The sequence below is a fragment of the Columba livia genome, chromosome 2 (genome assembly GCF_036013475.1).
Source record: "Columba livia isolate bColLiv1 breed racing homer chromosome 2, bColLiv1.pat.W.v2, whole genome shotgun sequence".
NCBI lineage: Eukaryota > Metazoa > Chordata > Aves > Columbiformes > Columbidae > Columba > Columba livia.
Window position 1 is genome coordinate 36,283,512 of NC_088603.1, and position 20,078 is coordinate 36,303,589.

Below are 20,078 nucleotides of genomic sequence, written 5' to 3' on the forward strand. Positions count from 1 at the left end.
AAAAATCGAATTTAAGCACACACTTGTGGGTTTCTGCCTTCCACCTCGAGCCGATTCGGTCCGGAGACGCCCGCGGGTGCCCGTTTGGGGCCGGGACAGTAGCGTTTTTGCAGTACCGTGTGCCGCCCACCCTCGCCCACCACCTCCCCCCCGCAATACACACACTCACACACATACACACCTCCGCGGGAAGAAAGGGAGCGCAAGGCTCCCCTCCCCCACAGCATCAGCCTGCGATGGGAAGGGAAGGCGGCTCAGCAAAAATTAAACAACCACAGTAGTAGTAGTAGTAATAATAATAATAATAATAATAATAATAATAATAATAATAATAATAATAATAATAATAATAATAATAATAATAATAATAATAATAATAATAATTCCACTTTTTGAAGGAAAAGGGAGAAGACGGCAGCGGCGGTGGGGGGTGGAAGGAACCATGTCCGGAGGCAGCAGCAATGCTCGGCCTCCACTCTCCAGCCGCGTCTGGGGTTTGGTCGGGGGCCTGCTCTGCCCCGCTTGCTCCCAAAAGCTGGCGGGGCTCAGCAGCTGCCCACCGCTCGGCTCCCTCCTTCCCCAGCCTGGGGAGGAGGCGGCTCCTCCGCGCTCGGGCCCGCACCCACGCGAGGCTTTATCCTGAGCTCTGCTCCCATGTGCTTCCCACACCGACGCTCGTACGCGCAAACACACATACACACCCCCCTCCAGCTGGCCTGCCGGGAGGCAGGGGACGCTCCCCGCGCTGCTCGGCGGCCACTACCCCACTGCTCCGCGGAGAGGGGGAAGGGGGCGATCCACGCCCGCCTACCCTCCGCGCCGGGTGGGCACTGCGTAGCTGGCGTAGGAGGGGGCGGCCGCCGCGGGCCTCAAAACCCTGCTGGGGAAACAAAAAAAAAAAAAAAAAAACCAAAAAAAAAAAAAAATCAATCCCCCTCCCTGCCTATGAAATGCTGAAAAGGCGTCCCGGGACCCTCGGGTGGGCTACTGGATCCTCGTGTGAGTTTACAGACGAGTTCCTAACTCCCCACGTCATTAAGGGCTCTCCCTTGCCTTGTGCTGCAAAGAACATGTTCTTAACTCTTTATTATTCAGAATAAAAACTTTATTTTTTTTTTTTCCAGAACATGAGCAGCAAGGAATGTATAACTTTCAAAACAAATCTATCCTTTTCAGCTTCACACGCTTCCCGCCTGGCTGGATGTTACAAGCATAAAGTATTCAAGCTGTGATCTTTTTCCCAGATTTTATTGCATCGCCATTATCATCATAATCATTATCACCATTTTTATAAAAGGAGTTATAGTTTCCTTTCAAATGGTATTTCCTATGCGTGCCAGTATGCCATCTAGCATATGGCCAGGTAAATACCTCCTGAATATTCAGGGTACAGAATTTTTTTATATATATATAAATATGAACAAATGGGGATAAATAAAATTTTAAACACTTAGATTATTCAATGTTTGCAAAAAAAAAATAAATAAATCTGAATGTTCACCAGCATACACACGTTGAAAGACTTACACGTATTAATAATTGTCCAGGAAGTCCCTGTCCAAGCGCTTTTGATGTCTTTCTCGCTATTTAAAAGAAGTGCAATAAAAAAAATTGCTTCCCCGAAGGATCAATCATGTACGAACAAATTCACATTTAAGAATTCCTTTTATAGAAAATTTGTTCATATACCCTGTTTTGATAAAAGTGTAGAAGGTAAAATATAAAGCCTCTGCATACTCCCAAAGTGAGACACAAGGCTACAGTTCAAGAAGATAAATATCTACTAGTGAAACTATAGAGCAATTCAAGCAACAAATATTGCTACGTCACATAAACTAGAAAATGCTTTTACCAAAGGAAACAAACCAAAACGAACAAAAGAAACAAGAAGGAGAGGGGCGGGCGTATGGGGGAGGAGGAGAGAGAGAAGGGAAGGGTTGAGTACTTTCCAAAAGTTGGGGGCTTGGTGTTCCACTTAGTGCCCCCTGTCTCTTACAGATGGGTGAGTTTGGGCGCTTCCTGAATTCTTCCCTGAGAAGGATGGTGAGTGGTAAGGTCTGTGTATGTTGGGTGCGCATCGCAAGGTCCATGGTGGTGATTGTTGGCCATTGGCCCAGCCCCGCTGTAGTCCATGTTGGCAGAGGGAGGATGAGGGAGATGAGTTAGACCAAAGATGGAAGGCCCAGAACTGGTCATGGTCTCCACGTAGTTGCCCCCTACATAGACGGGGCTTCCCTGTATATGTGGATTTCCATAACCGTTGCCTTGAAGAGGATGAGTATCATACTCAGGTGTCACAGCTGCCGTCCCCGTGTATCTCTTTTGAGGAGGTGGGCAATTATTAAGAGGAGCAGTATACGATGCAGGGATGCCATAGGTGTTTTGATGAGGCTTGTTAAATGGTGGAGGCGACTGAGGCTCATAGGGGACACTGTTTACTAAAGAATGCATAGAGTTTAGATACCCCCCAGCAGCTGGAGGAACGGGACTTCTGCTTGGGGATTGTCCTCCTGAAGAGGTCATCATGCCCTTGCCCTTTTGATCTTTTTTGTATTTCATTCTGCGGTTCTGAAACCAGATTTTGATCTGTCTTTCTGTGAGATTGAGCAAATTAGCCATCTCTACCCTTCGTGGCCTGCAAAGATACCTATTGAAGTGGAACTCCTTTTCCAGTTCTACCAGCTGGGCACTTGTGTAAGCTGTACGGGCTCGCTTAGAGGAGGCTTGCCCCGGAGGGCTTTTATCACCAGCACAACTCTCACCTATGTAAATCACACAAAGAACACAATCAGCATGGTGAACTCAGACACGGCAACCAGAGACAACAACCAACAACACCAGCACCTGGAGAGCCCAGCTCTCAGGCACAAGATGGATGCCCATGTGTGCAATGAGTACTCCCCCATGGCATGAGTGCAGTCATGCCAACCTACAATCCTCAATAGACTCCTTCACCTCATCAGTGTCACTATATGATCATACTTGCTTCCTTTAAGAACAACAGCATGCAATGTATCTTGAGCTTTGCATAAAGGCATAAGAAAGTTTCAGGGAAACACAGCATGGTTTAGAAACTCTGAAGGTGAACCTATGGCTTTGCTAACATAGCAGGATCACGGTCTTCAAGAACTAGCTGTTCTCCATTGCTGTTAAGACCTGCAACCCTCTTTTTCTGAAAACCCTGACATACACACATCAGCTAGAAATGCCTGAGGGTTAGATATCTATATGTAACATTGTAATATATAAACACAGAATTGATGGTATAGTGTTTCTATCACATCTAACTTATAGCATAAACATATGGTAGTGATTGGGATGTGTAACGTACATGATCAAATAGGGTGACTAGGCTCACGTATAGGCATACAGACATTTAAATGTCACTGGTTTTTAATAAAATAAATAGATTATATATAAGGCTGTAAACAGCAATGATATCAGAGCTCTAAGAAGCAGACTAGCAAGGACATGCACTAAAGTTTTAGGCTCTACTTCCAAGGCACATTTAAGCATAAAAGAGGAAGAGGTTAATATAAGCACAACTCCTGGGCATTCGAGCTAGCACTAGTGTTATTGATTTGGGTTTCCTTGGGCAATAAAAGCGTAAATGCACACTTCCATCTCTCAAATAATATTTTATGGGCTGAAGTTTATGGCACTCCAGAATGATTTTTGTTTACCAGGCTTGTAACTTTGCCAATCAGCTTGTTAAAAGAAGAAGAGGTTCTGACTGCATGCAGGGCATTGATCCTGCCTGCTTGTGATTATGAGCTATTTTATTCCTGTTACACTTCAGCAGAGATAGGTCACTGTCTTATTAATCTAACAGCACCATGCCAACAAAGTACTCAGGACAGGCCTCTGGCTTAAGGCCTGGTCTGCTCCACACTGATATCATTTACTGGAGGGGGGACTACCTAGGATATGTGATAGATGCAGGAAGGCACGAGTGGTTTGGGCATAAGTGGTTTAACCACTAGGATTCAAAATCTCTTTGAACCCATCCTGCAAGACTGGGAAAGTTTTGCAGGGGGTGATTTATTTTCTGAGCTCCCCTTTCAAGCAGCAGAAAGTCCTTTCCAAATTCAACTCAGAGAGGAAAAGAGCCCATTCCCTCCCCTCACTTCCCAAAATGAAGGTGGGCAAGGTTACAGACGCATGGTCAGCCCAGGGGTACTCAGGGAGAGGGGGAAAAATGTTTCATACCTGAACTGGAACTGCTGTTTTTCTGCTTTGTGTTTTGCCGAGACTCTTTCATCCACGGGAATATCTGTTTGGACATGGTGGGCGAGTTAAGAGCAGGGCTCTTGGTGGAGTTGGCTGGGGCAGGGTTACTGCTGGCATTTTGAGAAGGTGAGGCAGAAGATGGAGCTGGAGGTTGCGCCTGCTGGGCTGGAGGTGGCTGTGGTGGGGCCTGTGGGTCGGTGAGGCCGGGGGGCTGGAGAGGCTGGCTTGGGAGGGTCCTCATGCAACTCTCACTGATGTCATTGGCCTTGTGGTGGGACACGGAGCTGCCGGGGGACTGGAGGGAGCAAGCAGGGCGGTGGTACTCAGTTTCCACAAGTGATGAAGATGGAGGATATTGCTGCTGACTCGCATTATAAGTGAAACCATTTGCTCCTTGGTAGGGGTAGGCACCATAGATTGCAGAGCTGTCGTAGTAGGTCGCTTTTTGCATTTCGTTGTTTCCCAATATTTATTTCGCAAACTGACAGGGTCTTGACACCCTTGGAGAATAACATTGGCACCCCTCTGTCACGTGGCACTCTTCCTCCAATGGCCTCTCCGGGCAGACCTGGGGTGTGGGGAGAGCAGAGCAGGGTGAAGAAATGGTACAAATCCATCTTACTTTCAATAGCTAAGTGACATGAAAGCCATAAAAGAAAAAGTGGTCAGCAATATTTAGCAGCACGACTTGGCCTCAGGCGCAGAGCATTTTGATATAAAAGCTGCCTGGATTTACCGGCAGCTACAAATATGTGCTTTGCTGCACCGAGATAGTGGCTTTCTAGGGTTTTTTATTTATTTGTTCTTAAGAAACAGAGCAGGGCACCACACGGCATGGGGGTTCATCATTTATCACCAAAAGGCTGTTTTAATACCAGTCTCTGAGATGAGGGTGATCGAGGAATCGGTAATGCAAAGGGGCTGGGCTTTTCCTTCATTCTAGCTCGAGGATCAAACCCTCTCGTGTAACCGGCGTCGTTTTATTTTTAGCCTTTCTCTCCAGATTACAGCTCTCCATACAACTTCAAAGACATACATGAGATTGTTCCTGTCTACGTGTGGCAGGGGGCAGGAGCGGGGTGGAAAGGTTTCCTAGCCGGGGATATTTACACACCCCGATCCCAAGTGGTGGATTTGGGCTTGTCTATGAAATGCTCGATAAGAAAATAAACAAAGCCAGCGCCTTTTTCCCTCCGTGCTCGCACACCACCCCGAGCCGACCTGGTCACGCACCCCGGCAGCAGCAGTTTCTGCCCGGGCGAGCCCCGGCCGCCGCCCGCAGCGGCTCCCGCTCGGCCCCCGCAGCGCGGCGGGGGCCTCCCAACGCAGCCCCGCGCCCACCTCCCACCCGTGAGAGGGACTGAAGCCTCCACTGCGCCGAGTTCGGCACGGAGCCCCTTCAGCGAGGCCGGCGGGGGCAAGTTGGGCACTTTGGCGGCTGCTGGTTCGTTTTTTTTTCGACAGTTACTCGCAAGACGCTAACTTTTCGTGGAATCAGCCAGATCCTACCTGTTAAAACATGATGGATTGGAGGAAAAAAACACACCAGGAACCTGAAAAACCAGCGTTCATCTCCATGACCACGGCTTGAACTTTCCTTCCAACTTAGTGATAATAGGTTCTGTCTTGGAAACTGCTATGTAATTTGATGTATGAGGGTCACTTGGCTGGGGAGAGGTTGGACACAAACCCAGAGAATGCTTCTCCTGTCCGGGCGAATCCCTTTCTCCATACTCCCCCCCCACCCCTTTCTATCCCCAGTCCTTCTTTCTTTATGTTGTTTAGTTGTGGTGGTGGTGATGTTGGGTTTTGGTTTTGTTTTTCCGGATTAAAGTCTACTGGTTACCTGCCTGAAAATAACCAGTTAAAGAATCGCCCACACAAATGGGAGAAGAGACCTGTGCACAATCTCCAATACAGGAGCTCTCACATTGTTCTCAGAAATTAAAGTGTGTTACTTACCGTCCCCCTACCCCCTTGCTGACAAACCACGTCTTTTCGGATCAGAAGAGATCTCGTTTCTTTTGCCACTTTCCTTGTGCTTAACCAGCTGGATATTTCCCCCCTCAAACATCTAACGAGGACAAATGCTTAGGGGCGAAAAGTCTTACACAACATACGCACCAAACGAGCTCATTCTATGCCTTTCAAGTTATACAAGTTCTTAGAAAACAGTATTCCCTTTGTTAGATCGTAACAAAATGAAGGTAACACACCTACAGCAGGGCGACTACCCTGTTATTGCACTAATCAAGCTCTTTGAATATTATTAAGCTAATAAACCGATGGAGATCTGAGGCGCGCACACGAATTCCAGCTCCTTGCCTCTGTTGATGCTATCAAGGCCTGGTGTGATTTTTCTCAATTCCTTTGAAAGAGACGTTGTAGACACCACTACAATAAGAGAAGAGGAAATAACGAGGCAGCGGTGATTTTACAAAGGCAAATGCCTTTCATGATCACGACATCAAATATTTCGCCTTCCCCGGCCGCTCGGAAGTTTGCTGGCGCTGGCAGGACGGGCAGCGCGGAGCGGGGATGCGGAGACCGCTGCTCCCGCAGCCGCCTGTCCGCAGACAATAGGCAACTTTACTCTGAAGACAAAATATTATTGAAGCCTCGGCCGCCTGCCAGCAAGGGAAAAAAAAATCAGCTCCCGCCTTTGGCTTCGCCAAGTTAATTACTTCCTACAAAGTTGTAGAGAAGCAAGGGTAACCTGAGGAGCGCCCGGCCATTCCTGGCGAAAGCGGGAATAGCGGGATTAAGAGCGACAATTATCACTATAATAACAGCGCCCGAACGGGAGGCCGAGGCGGGAGAAAGTTTGCCAGCCCAGCCGGTGCCTGGGATGGGAAGCGCTTTCCTCTCCCCCCTCGGAGACAAAAGGCCAGGTCTCACAAACACAGATGGGCCCCCATTTTTTCCGGTACCCGTTCCATCGCCTCCATCTCCTTTTGTGCAATACACTTCTCTGCCATTTACCAATTTTTCTCCCACCAACCTAGACAGCCTGGAGACAGCAGATGAAACCTGCTTGGGCAAAGCATGTTCCCCCAGTTTCTCCCACTCCCCAGTTCAGGTCTTGTCTACCCTTTCCTTCCCTCCCCTCTGCCTCCCCCTTTCCTAAATACACCAGATCTTTGCCCTGTAGTTCCCAGCCGAGCCCCAAACTCTGACTTTAGGATGAAAAACCAGGCAGCCCCCCCGAAAGATTTCCTGAAAGATAAAGACAAAGTTGAGAGAAGCGGGGTGGCGGAGGCGGGGGGAGAAAACAGAGGAGAGAGAGCTGCCTGAACACGAAGTGTAAGGGTATCAGTCACTGCCTGGAAGGAAGCCCCAGCTTGTGAACTCTTCTTGAACCGACATTTAAGTCTACGGTCATAAATCACTGGGACATAAACTCCGCCATTCACGACTGATAGCAGCGTATTTGTGGCCTGCTTACCTTAACTTCTGACGACTGAGGCGGAAGCCAGCATGCTCTCTCTCTCTCCCTCTTTTTTTTTTTTTTTTTTTTTTTTTTGGAGACGACACAACCCAGGGAGCGGGGCCTCTCTGTCCCAGGCCGGTCCCTGTGGCCGTGGGGTGTGCACCGCCTTAGCTCCTCCGCACCCGGCACCCCCCGACCGGGAGGGGCGAGCCCTGCCCCGCACGGTATGGGGACGGTTGCTTCGGACACCCGCCTCCCCCGCTCCCCTCCAGCTCCAGGCTGCCCACCCTGCACCGAGCCGGTCACCGGCGTGCCGGGCTCCCCCTGCGTGGGGCACGGAGGACAGGGATGTTTCCCAGGGCTGCTCTGGGAAGGGAAGGAGAGAGTGGAAAGGAGAAAGCGAGGTGGGGGGAGAGCGGAGGGAAAAAAAAAAAAAAAAAGAAAAAAGGAAAAAGAAAAAAAAAAAAAAAGAAGGAAGAAAAAAAGGCGGCCGCCTGGGGAAGCTTGGACCAGGGTGGGGGCTGGGGAGGGAGCGGAGGAGCGCGGCAGTGAAGGAGTGCGGCCCCCCCGCATCCAGGCGTCACCAAAGTCCAGGAAAATTATGCTAATGAAGACAAACGGCGCTCACAAAGGATTGCTCTCACCAGCCTCCGGGGGTGCTGCTGGGGGGGGGCTAGGGTTTGTCCCTCTTACCGGTGGGCTTGGGTGCCGGCTGCGGAATAGCCCCTCTGCCGCTCACCGCCGCCGGGAGCCCCGCAAAGCCCCGGCTGAGTCCTGGGGATGGGAGCAAAGCCCGTAGAGTCGGGGCTGGGTCTGGAGAGCCAGCCGAAGCCCACCAGAATCCCCGCTCTGGGCAATGCCTTCAGAGCCACGCTGGAAATCATTAGAGTTTCTAATTATTAACTGATGTATGCGTGAGCGCACACACACAGATGTACACACAGACACCCCCCTCGCCCCCCAAATATCCCCAGCGCCCGGGACGGGCACAGAGGCGCTCACACTCACACACATGTGCTGCACAGGCGGGTTGGGGTGCCCACAGCACCCCGGGGGGACGCGTGGGAAGCAGCCCTGCGTGGACGAGGGCTCGGCGCCTCCTGGTCCTCAACCGCCCTGGGGAAGGAGCTGGCCTCTTTCTCCAGGGCCCCGGGTTTTGGGGGTGGTCGTGTGTCCCCCCTTTTCCTGCAACAAACACGGCAACGCCCGTGCAAACGATAACTTAAATCAAGTTGCAGCCCCTGCCCCTCTGGAAGACAGTAGCTGGGCTATGGGCTCCGTGCATTAAGCAGAGGCTCCGAATAATGCCTATGTGTAAATTTGACGTTACTTCGTTAATTAAGGCATTAAAAATATAACTAGTCCGTTTAAAACACAAGGGAACCCGGCGTCATCTTAAAGCACAAACAAAGCGAGGGGGAAGCGAGAAATAAAAAGCACTATAAGGCTGGGGTGGCCTCTTACGCATACCAATGGTTTTTGTCATTTATGGCTATGCAAGATTTATGACTTCATGCACCAAAGCTGTAAACAGAGCACTAAAACAGAAAACACTTGCTCCTTATGGCATAAGTGAGAAGGCACCACATGAAAGGGGAAGCGGGCAGCGTAGGAGGAGAGGAGAGGCAAAAATCCCGCGTATGCGTTTTGCTTCAAACAACCCCTTGAATGTCGCATCGGAAGAAAAAAAGTCTTTTTAGTCAATAATCAACCCCACACTTTCTTCTGAAACTGCTGATCTGCCATTCGCCCTCTTGCCCGACCAAATAGCGAGAGGCAGCTCTGCGCCCCGACGGAGCCCCCCGGACTGGAGAGAAGGATTTGGCAAGGGAGAGAGAGCTGGGGACTTCGGAAACCTGCGGACACCGAGGAGCCTGCCGGTTTGGGGAGCACTGCCCAAAACCTGGGAGATCTTTTCCTAGTAGCGCGTTTGAACTTTGAAGAGATCTCTAGCGGGATATTCTGACTACATGTCTGTATTTAAGAGCGGAGACGGGGAGGGGGGGAGGGGGTCTTTTTACAACTGAAGGGATTTGCAATGGACTTAAATCGTGAGAACCGAAGTGGTTCATAGGAATACTGAAGTGTTTCCTCCATTCGTCTTACTGCCTGCAAAGAGTATTTTGCGAGATTTCGCGTAGTAGTCCCGTTTCCCCACGCCCCCTCTCTCCCTAAAGAGATAATTTTGAACATAAGAAGATGATTATTTTTTGTAATGTCTCTTATGATGTCGGGGTAAGTGTCCCAACGCACAGATCCCTGCTGCTTTTATCTGTCTTTCTCTCCCAGAGGCCGAATATTTTCTTTCTGCTCCATTCCGCAGAGAGCGATAGGGCTCAGCTCGGGGAGAGATCGGCAGCGTTTGGGGCTGATTCTCGGGGCAGAAATGAGCTGCCTTGTCTTCCCGAAGGGTCCCACTCTATGGGACTCCCCCCGCTTTTCATGGATTTACTCTTAGTTTCTGAATAAAATAAAGCCTGCAAAACGCTTTGTCCTTGGATGCTCTGAAATGGAAGCAGGCAGCACCATAATTCAAGGCTGATTTGGGGGGATCTCTTAGGGATGAAATGCAAGGCGAGTTTTTGCTGGTAAAGGGGGCTAATTCTGGAAGTGGTGCCTGCCGAAGTCGTTAGAAAGTCAGGAGGGGATATCAGCTGCCTTAGAGAAGGACTGGACTATCCAATCAGGCTGTGGTTAATCTAAATTATTGTTTATACTATCTAACACTAAAGAATGGCAATGCTATTTGCTCAGTAGACTGAGGTTATTTACACAACTCGCCGAAATGCCCCCCTCCTCCAAAACTCTTCTTGCTTTCTTTTGCTCTAGAGCAGAACTGTATTGTTTATGAGTGTTTTAACTGGGACAACATGCATCCGAACTGGGTCATAAATCCGAGGAAAGGCTGCCAAATAATTGAGCTGCAATTAAAGCCTGCAGTTTATTTTTCAGGCGCGTTTTGGCCCATTTCAAATTACGGCAAAGCCAACCTTGGCCTTTAGACACACAGTTTGGAGTGAAACACCTCTCCTCCCTTTGGCGAAGGGAGAGACACTCCGGATTTAAGAAACGACAACATACTTCAGTATGGCGAGGAGGGGAAATAGCATTTATTTGGGTCAGTTCTGCTCTGAGAGAGGCTTAAAGAGCAGAAACGCGAGAAAACAGCCCCAATATATTCTCCCTGTACGTTTCTGCAGAAGGGCCGCGAACAGCTCCGAGTGGAAATAACCTTGTTGATTTGTTTTCAGTGGAGTTTTTACCATCGTTCGTTTTTAATTCCTCTCTCCCACTCTTTCTGGCCTCTTAGAAGACGAGTACAAGCACCCCGTAAATGAGCAGAAAATGGTACAGCAGGAATAGGCGAGAGATGCGGAGCGAACTGGGAGAAAGTGAGCCCCAGCGCTCCGACCTTTCCCAAAGCCAGGACACACCGGGGAAAGGTCGTTTTATACAGCATTTTGCCCCCCTCGGGTAGCCAAGTAATATTTCATTTCCGTCGTTTAAAGTACATTCTTTACATGTAGCTACGCACACATCTACAACTGTATGCGTATACTTACAGATTTATACGTACGAATAGATATATTTATGTCAACGAAGGTATGGATATTAATTTAGGACTAGAATATGTTCTCTTATAGAATAATTTCCACTCCTCCACTTCTTATTCTCGCTTTCCAGACCCCCATTTAGAGAGAGAGGGAAAACCCCACATTTTCAAGGCTGATTTATCGTTAGAAGCCATGGCTGATTCTTGGTTCAGCTCCTTCTCACCGAGGAGAAATAAAGAGAAGCCCCTTGGCTCATTTAGGAAAGGGAAGCTTTGCCACAGAGCTGAGCGCCCATGCAACCCTCCGCGCAGGGTAAACAAAGTACCAGTGAAGTATCATAAATAAAATGGCAGCACGATCTCATACTCATCGATTTACCGAGCGGCAGCAGCAGAACAAACACCCATAAAACAACAACCACCGCCGCCGCCGCACACTCGAGCACGACCCCGACCGAGGAGCATCCCTTCCGCGCCCCTTGCATCCTTATCCGATTTCCCTAAATGCATAAATAAATAAGCACAGAGACAAACGAATAAAATACAATAAAATTAAATAAAATTAAAGTAAAAAATAAATTTAAGGGAGAAAAAATCCAAACACGACCATAAAAGAAGCTTCCCATCTCTAGCTGATCATAAATAACGATAAGATGGCAATCGAGGGGCTGGAGCGGAGGCAGCTGGCCATCAACAGCAGCGTGGGATCTCTATGGAGAAAAATAAATAAAGAAGCAAACTCTCCCTGTTCTGCTAGCTGCGAGGGGAGAGTTGAATATTTACCGCAGCAAATTGAAACAAAGGGGGAAGCAGCCTGGCTCCGGGTGCACACACACCCGCCCGCACACACATGCACTCACTCCAGCCTCTGCTACTGACCTTTGCCTCGAACAGCAATAACTCACCACATAAATGAACAATCAGCGGAAATACCTTAAAATAAAATCCATCCTTTCTAACGAAGCATTTCGTCCTCTCGGCTCGACAATAACCTTTCCATAAGGAACGAAAGCTGTCAGCGAAATGGCCAGCTCTTGCGGGGACGGTGATGGGGGCAGGAGGGAAAAAAAAATAGAAAGCAGTGCTTGGTCTGAACAGAAACTGGAAAAGCGTAATCGCAGACGGAGCCAGACCGGGTCTCCACTCCAAATGCCACAATAATGCGCTGTATTATGTGCTCACGTGGTCATACGTCAACTTAAATCCTTTTATTTGAAATAGGGAATCATTGAAGGAACAGGGTTTCTTAGCGCGAGCCTTCGCTTCTTAAAGCCTTAACCCAATATGTTAAAGAAGAGTTTTAAGGGAAGGGAAAAAAAAAAAAAAAACAACAAACAAACAAACAAAACAACAACAACGTCCAAGAGGTAGAGATGTCTCGGGGGGGAAAGATTGGTTCGATTCTTCTTCTTCCCACACCAATATCTCTTTATACAAAGCCCACTGGAAGGTAAGAGGAGTTTTTTCTCATAATATGGGATTACGCTGCACTTCGATACTTCGCCTAATTAACCGGCATTTGCTTTCCAGGCCCGCCACTCTGCTCCACGTCCCATGTCCTCTGCAACCCCCGAAGAAAGCCCAAATCTTAATACTATTATTTCCAGACCCCTTCTAAATGGGACGATTACGAGCCTTCTCCCCACCCCCAGCCGCCTCTGCCCTGCCATTGTACAAGGCTTGCTCAACTCCCACACGCTACATCAGGGCTCCTGTAGAAACCAAAAAGACCTATAATTACCTGACAAAGGCAAAAAAGAGTCTCTTCTAAGAGGCTAGTTGATTTTTGTCCTTGTAACACACTATGGAGAATACACCTTCCTTCACTGGCGTGGCTCCGAATTTTGCAAAACCTTTTGGGACCTTGCTGTTAAACCTGTGCTTACGCATTTCCTATACAGCTAGTTTGAGTGATGCACAAAATTATAGGTTTCTAACGATGAAAAAAAAAAAAAAAAAAGAAAAAGAAAAATGGGGAGGGGGAGCTTTCTGCCTAAGGGGAAAAAAAATAAGGAAAAAAAAAAAAAGAGCAAAGTTGTATGCGGCCTCCGAGCCAGACAGCTTTGGCTGTGTACGTTCCCTGTGTTTAACTTGTGCTATTGACACAATAAGCTAAACAAACAAAAGAAACCCTCAACTCACATAACTTTTCTAGAAGGAGTCAAAGAAAATCAGATAGTTCACACTTTTAACGCCTTACTGGTCCAGTTCTGTGACTCCAGCATTTTGGATCGTGATATATATACCCTTGTCTAATTCTTGCCACCATCCCCCATGAGCTCGAAGAAAACTTTCATCTGACTGCATATCCTCCCTTACTGTTCCACCTGCACTTCATTGAACAGAATGGAAGGAATTTCGTTTTAAAGGTGATTTTTAGTGTTATGGGCAAGCCTTACATACTCTCACTTGGATTGTAAAAGTGGACCATTGGAATTTAAACCCATCAGTAACAGTGTATAGTAGCGGACATAGCAGTAAAGTCAGCGTGACATTACAACAGAGGAAGAATTTGCAATTTTTCATGTGGAAGTGACTAAGCTAGTAGCAGGGTATACATACATTATCCCTCCCTAAGAACTGGGATAAAAACTATATACCTTTGAAAAAGAGAGTGCATTACCCACACACGCCATGCCCAAGTCTGTAACCAGCAGCACCACTGGTAAGTCCACAGCCCTCGTACTCAGAGTAAACCAAGGCTGATATTTACTCGAGATGGATTCACAGCTCTTTTAAATACGCAGCATTTAGGTCCCATAAAAGAAACACACAGAGAAGTTCTTCTGCAGCAATGAAACTTAAATTAGTGGGGAATGGAGCAGATGCTGAAAAAAGCAGATCAGGTCTTTCTTGGGGCTGTTGTAAAAAGTTATCGACTGCTTTGCGTCAAAAGCAGAAAGATGGCTTTAGAAGTTACAGTCCTGAGCAAATAGAAACTACAAAAGCAATAAATCACAATCATAAGTCAACTTAAATGCCTTAACGCTAGCTATGGCTATTGGCTTCAAAACCCTGTTTCTATGAACATCTTTATTAGTATTAATGGTCGAGTTAATGCTAAAACTACTGTTTAACAATTAACTTCTTGTATGTAGTGGGAAAACTAATTAATTCTTAAGAAAAGTAACTTCTTGACGTGTGAATACTTTCCTCAGGGTGTACTTTGCGATGCTGAAGGGGGAGTCTGCCTAACTTTATGCTGTCCTGGATCGCAGCTGAAAATTATTCCCTTACGCCGATTTTGGAGAAAGATTTCTTTGCTCTAGTATCGTGATTACGAGTTTTCAAATACAAATTCAAATGATCTTGCGAATCGCAGGCACTAGATTTCCCCTGCCACCCCATATATTGCATTGTTCCTGTTCCTGGGTATTCAACATTGTGTTTTATTACCTCGATGATTTGGAGACCTGAAACACGGTTTCTAGCAGAAAAAAATGTGGAGTTTATCAGTAGGTCTGCTACTGATTTTTCTCTGCTTTATACACATGGCTTCGAGTTGAGCTGAAATTCCAGGCACAGTAACAACAAACAGATCTGAGTTCATAACGTGCCTTCATTAAGAGGGACCCTTTGTGCCAGCTCTGGCATCAATAGACACTCTTAGCATTAATGCTATTTAAATTTACCTTCAATATAATTAGATTTTGAATTTTTACTGACTTTCAAGTTTACTTTTATGACAGTTGTTAAGAGGTAAACCGACCACTCTCATGTGGAGAATATAAGTAGTATAGAGGTATTTGTTTCCTTGCTTCCTCAAAAGATTTGAAATCTGCTGGGACACAGAGCTGTTTACCTACATCTGTGCGACTGATAGAGATGAAGTTGGTCTTTGATCATTTCCAAGCAGATAAAAAGAATAGAGCTATCGACTGTGCCCTTGTGGAAGAAGTTCTGCTCAGAGTCAGCTGAGTCTGACAGTGTTGGGTCCGTTAAGGAATCCCAAATATCTCTGCACGCAATGCTGTGGGTACATGCCACCAGAGGAAGGTTCCTTCGTGCCGTATTTCAGCTTTTAATTTTGTAGCACGAGCGTGAATAGACATTTGCAGCGCCTTTTTGTAGTTAAGATTTAAGCAGCCCATTAAGCCAACACAAAGACCCCTTGTAGTCCTCTAATTTATGGCCGCTTTTAAAAAGTAGTAAAATACACTAATTGTACATCAGCGTCCAAAAATAAGCAGGTAAATCTAGCAGGAATTTGAGCTAATTCTCTGTAATCCTCCCCTCTCGGCGGCCAGCATAAGAAAATGGTCACTAGGAAAAGCATTACATTTCTCCTGCCAAAGGACCAAGTTCATCAAAGGCTCCAGAAACTCTGAACGACCGAGCTTCGGACCTCCGACCGGTGCAAAGCGGGCTAGTACAGACAAATACCCGAAACTTATGTGCGAGCCATTCTGGTGCTTGCTTTCAAACAAAATCACGTATTCTAACATCCCCACATGCCCTCCACGTTTGAAGGACTGGCTGCGGAACTCCTGGAGGAGGAGGCAAACAAACAAGCCGCGATAAGCCATTCAACACCGACATGGCTCCGACCCGCTCTGCCTCGCCTTACGCCTTTGATTTGGGAAGAAGCTAAGAATGGACAAAGAAATTCTCAACCTCTTTCGCTCTTCAAATGACTTTGCATCCTTCCTGTCCCCCATGCCTTTATAAGGATGGCGATCACTCAGGTCCCGTACACTTCTTTGTCTGCCCAGACACGCACATTCACCACCCACGGAAGATTAATAGAGCCAATACAGAAAAAAAATCCTGCTAGGTTAAATATTTATCACAACAACAAAAAATTCTAATTCCAGCAGGCTTGTTGTGCATGCAGGTACTAGGCAAATGGCTTTCCTACAGTTACGATGGACGCAAAAGCAGCGGCCGGCAGCCTGGGCGCTGCCCGGCTCTTACCTCCTCCAGCTGCGCAGAGTTGGGCTGAAGCGCTCCCAGTTTCCACCTCCCCAGCCGAGCGGCTTTTTTTCGGGGCTCCCTGTAAACAAGCAACAAACAGTGCCTTACCGAGGAGTGCAGGGGGAGGTGTTTTGCTCCTTCATAAGCAATGGTTTACCGGGTGCGCTGGGAGAGCCCTGGAGCAGGGCGGGCAGGGATGGAGCGGACGCGGGCTCCCGGCGTGGGTTCCCACCCGGGTGAAGACCACGGGGAGCTGAGAAATAAAAGCGTGCGGTTGTTTCTTTTTTGTTTTGGTTTGGTTTGATTTTTTACCCGTAGACAGCTATGCCTTCTGTCTCCAAGTGTTTGGAAATATTGTCATTCCAAACTCTTGTTACATGAATGTCTGCTTTATTTTCCTCTGGGAAACCTTTGTTTAGGATCATTTAATCAAGAACAGACATTAAACACAACTCGTGGTGTTCATCCCTGCTGAATAAAATGCGGAAAGGGTTCCAGTTTAAATGCGCAGCGTATTGTGGTTGGGCTTTTATTCAAACGGTTAGCCGGAGCCCGATCCTGCCACCACTAGCTCAGTAAGAGACTAACAATTGACCACAGTGAGGCGGGATCGGGCCCAAAGCCGTTTCTCTTTTCTCCCTTTTTTTTTTTTTTAAAAAAAGCACCCTGAATGCCATTGAGGGAGGGGAAAATAACTAGACAGCTTCTCTTCCCCTAAAATAAACAATATTGCACAATCCAAAACGACAATAGTCAGATTATTCGCATGCCACTTACTGAATCATGTTTACATACGAATTTGTCAGATATAATAATGTACCCCCCGTATTCATTCTCGCTAGTAAAAGCCATCTAACGCATCTTAAAATTGTCCAGTAAATGTAAATGCTAATAATTAAATAACAGTTCTTGCGGAAGGGTGTCATCCGAGCCTTGGAAATATTAAGTCTGTCTTGGGAGAACTTTTCAAGCCGAGACTTTGCTTTGGTAATTTAGTAGTTCCATAATTACCCTAATAATTTTAAATTTGGTGTTGAACTCTAGTGTACATAAAATCATGCAATAATAGCCTACTAAGCTGTTTATTGCTGTCTCATAAATTTCAGAGCGCTGACTGCTAAAATCTACTGGCAAACAGAAAAGAAAATTGAAAGTTCAATCTGCAATCGCAGAGCCCGGGCGCTTGCTGCCTGGGGTTATGCTCAGAACTACCTTTCGCTCCACTCGGCTCCGGCACAGGGCGAACCCCCTGGCATTTTAGTCTCAAACTCATACCTTAACCGTTTTGATCCCTAATCAATAGTCATGTTACAAACGGCAATAATCATCGATCAAGCGTGTGGTGACTGGGTTGCCCCACTCGTGTTAAATATGGAGCGTGTATCTGAAAATGGTGGCAGCAACTTTCAGTTATTTATTTTGGAGCTATTAAGTCACGCCACCATATTTTACACTGTCACAGTCCTTTAAACTGTGTTGCTTCTTGAAAGAGTTGCTAAGTAGCAATAAAGCGCTTTACAAACCCTATGATTCTTTTTTTTTAATTTGTTGTTATCCAAACTCTAATATTCATCGCGGCACTTTCAGTTCGTGCATAAATCGTTCAGACTAATGAGTCATAGAGAAATTCGCCTATGACTTTTCCTTTACAATGCTCACTGCCTTTCCATTGCTTTTTTGGCCCTGCATTAGGAGCCGGTGATTTATTAACGCCAGGAAAACTGAACAAAGCAGGTCCTCCTGCACTGTGGCACCCAGCCTTCCACAGTGTGAATTAGAACATTATCAAATGTGTTTGCCTCGGTGACACTTAATCATCAAAAGCCGTAATGTGACCACAAGGCAGCTAAAACAAAGATTTAACATTTCTAAATATTAAACTTGTTAAGCAAATGCTCAGCAGACAAAGCAAGCACAAACAATTAAAGTCATCAAGCTAGAAATACACACTACCTACTTACCAACACAGACCCTACTGCTTGCTTAAGAAGTTTAGAATCTTTCAAGATAAATCAGGTGGGTTTTTTTAAAGGGAAAGGAAAAAAAAAAAAAAAACAAGAAAGAAAGAAAGAAAGAAAACCAAACTCCAGTAATAAGGAATTAAGTTTCACTTCTGAGAGAATCACTCCTAGTGAGGACTGACGGCCACAGATCCATTCCTGACTATCTGCATTAATTATTTAATGAGTCACGTGACCCTAAAGATTAAAATTTCAATATCTCCCCAGAACAGACGCAACACCTTTATCTGCGAGCGCAGGGATCTTCGTACTTGGGTCTTCTAATCTCTGCTAGCTTTGACAGCTCCTCAGTTTCTAGGGAGAACGCTTGGGCATTAATAACTCTGGCTTGTCCCACTCTGTACAGCGAGACGGGGAATCTTTGCACCCCTCTCCCCTCCAGTCCCCTAAATTAACCAGTTGGACCCAGACCCTCATTGTCTGCAGCGGTTGGGGGGGCTCTGAGAACTGCTGGCAGGGAGACAAGGAACCATCAGGGGCAGCAACCCCCGGGCTGCCCTCCGCGGGTCAGTACTGCCTGTCCGCGGGCCCGGGCAGAGTCAGAAGAGATGCCTGGGGCCGGGGGGAGGTGACTGCGGAGTCTCCCCTGCCCACGCGTGGAGCCCCCGCCCCGTCAGGACATGCGTGGGCCGGGCTTGGGCGCCCGCGAAGCGCCGTGTCCGAGGGGACGGCTCCGGGGCGACCCGCAGGGGGTCCCAGCACGCTGTGGCCCGGCCAGGCAGTGCGGCTGCGAATCCGGCAAGAGCCTCCGCCTCCCCAGGGCCGCGACGTGCAGGGGCCCCCGGGGCCTCGCCGCCGGGTCGGCTCCGGTGGAGGTGTGGGAACGGAGGGCGGGCCCGAGGCGGCCCGGATTGAGTCCCAGTGCGGGACAGGAGGGGTTGAGGGGGGGCCGGAGTTTCATGACAAACCTGTCAAGATTTTTGCCTGTGTGAGGGCTCCCCCACCCCTTCCTCGTTTACAAACACCAGGAAAGAAGGCCACGGGACGGCAAGCACCCTGAAGGAAAAAAAAAAAAAAAAGTCCCAGCGTTGGGTTGGGTAATCCTCCAATACAGGATGGCTCTAGTTATTAAATACCACAAGGCGCTTGTCACAGCTGAGTTCCCCGTGTAATAAAACACCGGGTATAGCAAGAGCTTGCAGGAGAAACGAGGAGGGGGATGTGGGAAAAGGAGCATTTTTCTTGGTGGGTGGAGGGGAGGTGGGTACGGGGTTAACGGTGTGGCGTTCCCTGCGGCCAGCAAATTAACTCCGAGTTGATTTGGTCTTTCTTTGAAATATTGACAAACTTCCACTTCCAGCGTTCTGGGCCGCTCTTGCCTTTGTGTCCAGAGCAGATAAATCCGTGTGTGAGAGAGAGCGGGAGAGAGGGAGGTGGGGGGAGAGACATTTAGGTCCAAGTGCCGGATTAAAAAGAATACTGTCTTTAAAGGTCAAGGGTTTGAAGGGTCAGTCTGCTCCTCTAAAAAAAACAATTAATGGGATAGAAAATTTGTCCTCTCGGTGAACTCCTGGTTGCCTTAGCAAAGGGAGCACAATGCGAGAATTTAAACTGGACGATGTAATTTTCGAAGTTATTGTAAAGACGGGCGCTATCGGACAGGGAGCAGAGGGCTCCCAGCTCGGGAGCAGCGTCCCGCTCCCAGCAGAGGCTGAGGGGAAGGGGGGAGAAAGGAAAATTTACCTTAAACGACGATAATCTGCCATGGGGTATTTTGCAGTCCGCGGTTCAATCTCCATCAAGAGAGTGTACATTTTTTTAGCGGATAGCCAAGATGCTGTGTCTTTACACATGACCTTTTTTTTTTTTTTTTTCTTTCCCCGGAAAATCCTTTGCGTCTTCACAGACTTTTCCAAGAGAATGCCTTTCAGAACCGCTGTTGAATTACAAAGAAGTATTTATTGTAGGAGGTGATTAATGATTCTCGCTA

The 20,078-nt window shown here is 47.5% G+C and overlaps 1 protein-coding gene across 4 annotated transcripts in view; it reads right to left on the reverse strand.

The window, feature by feature from the left end:
- Positions 1 to 1,083: 1,083 nt before the first annotated feature.
- HOXA3 (homeobox A3) overlaps positions 1,084 to 20,078 on the reverse strand; it is a 44,796-nt gene continuing 25,801 nt past the window's right edge. Inside the window, exons 2-5 of one of the 4 annotated variants that reach the window (XM_021280853.2) lie at positions 19,832 to 20,024; positions 16,128 to 16,206; positions 4,210 to 4,798; positions 1,084 to 2,762 (exon numbers count right to left, since the gene is read on the reverse strand). In XM_021280853.2, coding sequence (XP_021136528.1) covers positions 1,993 to 2,762; positions 4,210 to 4,681 — 1,242 coding nt within the window. In that variant the 5' untranslated portion in view covers positions 4,682 to 4,798; positions 16,128 to 16,206; positions 19,832 to 20,024 and the 3' untranslated portion in view covers positions 1,084 to 1,992. Of the gene's footprint in view, positions 2,763 to 4,209; positions 4,799 to 7,675; positions 8,091 to 12,146; positions 16,072 to 16,127; positions 16,207 to 19,831; positions 20,025 to 20,078 lie in introns of those variants that run through there. The other 3 variants (XM_005513486.4, XM_065051389.1, XM_065051388.1) reach the window with 3 other exon arrangements.